A 3147-nucleotide genomic window follows, 5' to 3' on the forward strand; every position below is an offset into this window, starting at 1 on the left:
AGTCTTTAGTTATCTCTTGAAATATTAAAAAAAAATGCATTTCTTTATTATTAAGTTAGAATGATTTTTCAATCTGCATTAATATTTCAAAAAGTAATTTTTTAAATTTAATATTATAGAAAATTATGAAATTGTGCACATTTTTGTAATTTAAAAAAAGATAATAATCTTTTTCATCCCACAAATATTTTTCATTATCTCAAAATGTCTAGATTAAAAGCATTGTATTCCAAGTTCTACTTGGAAGTAATCTTTAAATTATTATTTTAGTTAAACCAAGCACCAACGTTATTTCTTTTTAAAAGACAAAATTATAAAATTAAATATCTGTATATATTTTTTAACTTAACTTCATAAAGTAAAATATAAACACAAATACATGTATGCAAAATAGTTGAATGTTTAGTTAAGTCTAGAAAAATGTCAGTGTTTGCTGTTGCTATGAGTTGTCTATGACTCCATTTCCAATGCCCAATTGACTTAGCAATGAAATCACTTCACTATTTTTTCTCATAACAGCCATTACTTCTTGTTGTTGTTGTTGCATTATTCGCAATCTATTGCGCTCCTCAATTTTGGCCAATTGATTATTATTATTTATGGTCTTTGTATCGACATCCAATTTTAAATCCGATTTGACATGATAGAGCTCATCCCGTATGCTATTCAATTTACGTTCACAATCTCGAACATCTTTCTCCAAAATTTGTGTCTTTAGATAAACGGTTTGGGCCAATTTATACCAATCGGCAAGACATTCAGCAATTTGGGCTACAGCCGGATTTACATTATCCATTAGCAAGGCCTTTATGCGTTTGCCATTGTGATCACCTTTGATTTTCTCAAGAGCATGGAACTGCTCATCGTTGTAGGTTAAAGTGCGTGTTGCTCTATCACGTAATAGATGCTGCCACGAATCACGTAAACGTTCCACAAGATATTTGGCCTGAGCACTGGCACGAGTGCGGCAAGGACATTTCTTGCCGTGCATCGATGATGACCATTGATCACTGCATTGAAAGCAAACAGTTTATTATTAAATCAATTGTCAAAATTTAGAAAAATTCACTTACTTTAGTTCATCGTCTGTAACAAAATGTTTGTGCATTTGTGTAATAACATCCGCTGCTCCATCAAAATCACTTTTGACTACATTTAATACATTCAATAGGGACTTTAATTCCTGATCACCTTTGGTCTAAAAGAAATATTATCTATTTACTATATTAAATGTGGTTTGTTAATAATATTACCACACGCGTCGTGCTCTGCACAACATCGGCATAATCAATAACTGTGGACAAGAGATTGTCAAAACTTTCAGTTTTCCTACAACAAAGAGGTACATAAAAGTTAAATCATTGCAAAAGTTTAAAGTAAACATATATTCTTACTTTAGCAGCAAGCCAATGGTTGTTATAAGCATTTCAATAAATTGCTCTACACCTTTTTTAATGAGTATATCCATGGTTGTGAATATATCCACACGTCTCTTACACTCATGACCCACACTGCAGGCCTGCTTGGCCAAACTGGCATCATTTTCAACGGAAACGTTTGGTGGAAATACTGGAAATTTGGGTAAATCCAATTGATTTGGCAATTGAACATTATTATCATCGTTGCTATAGAGGAATATCGGTTGCTCTGTTGTGGTGGCCGGAAATGCTTTGACTGTAAAGATTTCTTGTTAAATTTCTTGTATTATTTGAAGTGTAATATCTCTTACCAATTGTTCGGGGTGTAACCCTTTTCTCCAGATGCTCATTATTGAACAATAAAATTTGTTTTTCCAGTGGCACTTCAGTTTGAATGAAAATGCGTTCTCTGAAATTGTCAATTTGTTCATCGGGCTCCAGGAATACTTCTACGGAACTTGTTCGATTCATATAGAACACATGAATGACCCGCTTGCGCAGTATAAGTGTAACCTCCTGAAAAAATCTATCAAAAGACCAAGTCTTATCGCGGTTCTCCTCGAGCAGGCCAGCCAGCAAGGGCGTAACCAGAGTCTTAAGACCCTGCGAGAGGTGAGCATGGGGTGGCAATGATGTTGACCATTCTATGGGACCATTCTCCGATAGCTGTGTGCCCGATATGACTCCGGAAGCCTTCTTTGTGGTAATTTGATGCATAGTCTCACGATTTTTACGCCCCCCAAATGGACGGAAGGGTAAATTACCTGTAGCCACATGATAGAGCGTGACACCAATGGACCAAAGATCGACATTGGCTGTAAATGAGCGTTGTATGGACTTTCGTAGAACAGCACGCTCATAGAGATCAGGATGTAGATACTCCTCAGTGCCATACAGTGAGGCAAATGGCTGATTATCCTCCAGCTCACGTGCAGCACCAAAATCGGTAAGCTTATAAACAGTTTGACCATCTTCCGATATAAATTTCATAATGTTTCCGGGCTTAAGATCACGATGAACCAATTTGTTGTCACGCAAATGTTTCATGCCAGCACAAAGATGCTCGAGAACCAATAGGAATTCATTTTGGGGCAGACCATAGGAGTTCTCAGGATCATCGAGAATATTAAAAAGACTACCACCGGTGCAGAGTTCCATGACAATCACTTTACCACGACCCTCCTGATCCTCCTCAATGGCCAGCAACTTGACAATATTCTCATGATTAACTTTCTTTAAGGCCTCAAATTCACGCATTTGTACATCGGCTGGTCGCATGTGGCTATATGGATTAAAGGTTTTGACTGCCACCGATTCGCCAGTGATCTTGTTAACACCCTGGCCAAAGACGAAAGGGGAATCACTAGATTAGGGACATGTATATGCATTTTTGATGACGCACAACTTACCTGAAAAACAGAGCCGGTGGCTCCTTTACCCAGCACACTGGTGGTGCACCACACATAGTTGACCGATCCACGTAGGAAAGACATGGTATATTTAGTTATTATTTATTTTATTTCAAATTTGTTGATTCATTTCGTTACAAGTGCAACAAGCCTGAAACTACCAAAAAAAAGACTGCACTTTTTTTTTATCGATTGTTCCCGTGTTGTTATCGACCGTGACCATTCGCAATAAGTCGCAGTTTCGTTAGAATCGATAACATTTGGTTTTATCTCAAGGCCCATCTCTAGTTTTTTTTTGTTGTTTTCCGTCGCGTTGAACA

The 3147-nt window shown here is 37.0% G+C and overlaps 1 protein-coding gene across 1 annotated transcript; it reads right to left on the reverse strand.

Moving 5' to 3' along the window:
* Positions 1 to 342: 342 nt before the first annotated feature.
* Positions 343 to 3003, reverse strand: LOC6642105 (serine/threonine-protein kinase TBK1). The gene is made up of 6 exons (XM_002064693.4): positions 2828 to 3003; positions 1730 to 2756; positions 1395 to 1674; positions 1254 to 1329; positions 1074 to 1198; positions 343 to 1010 (listed from the first exon to the last, which is right to left on the reverse strand). Exons 1-6 carry the CDS (start codon positions 2909 to 2911, stop codon positions 440 to 442), a joined length of 2163 nt encoding a protein of 720 aa, XP_002064729.1. The 5' UTR covers positions 2912 to 3003; the 3' UTR covers positions 343 to 439.
* Positions 3004 to 3147: the final 144 nt, after the last annotated feature.

This window comes from Drosophila willistoni (genome assembly GCF_018902025.1).
Source record: "Drosophila willistoni isolate 14030-0811.24 chromosome 2R unlocalized genomic scaffold, UCI_dwil_1.1 Seg167, whole genome shotgun sequence".
NCBI lineage: Eukaryota > Metazoa > Arthropoda > Insecta > Diptera > Drosophilidae > Drosophila > Drosophila willistoni.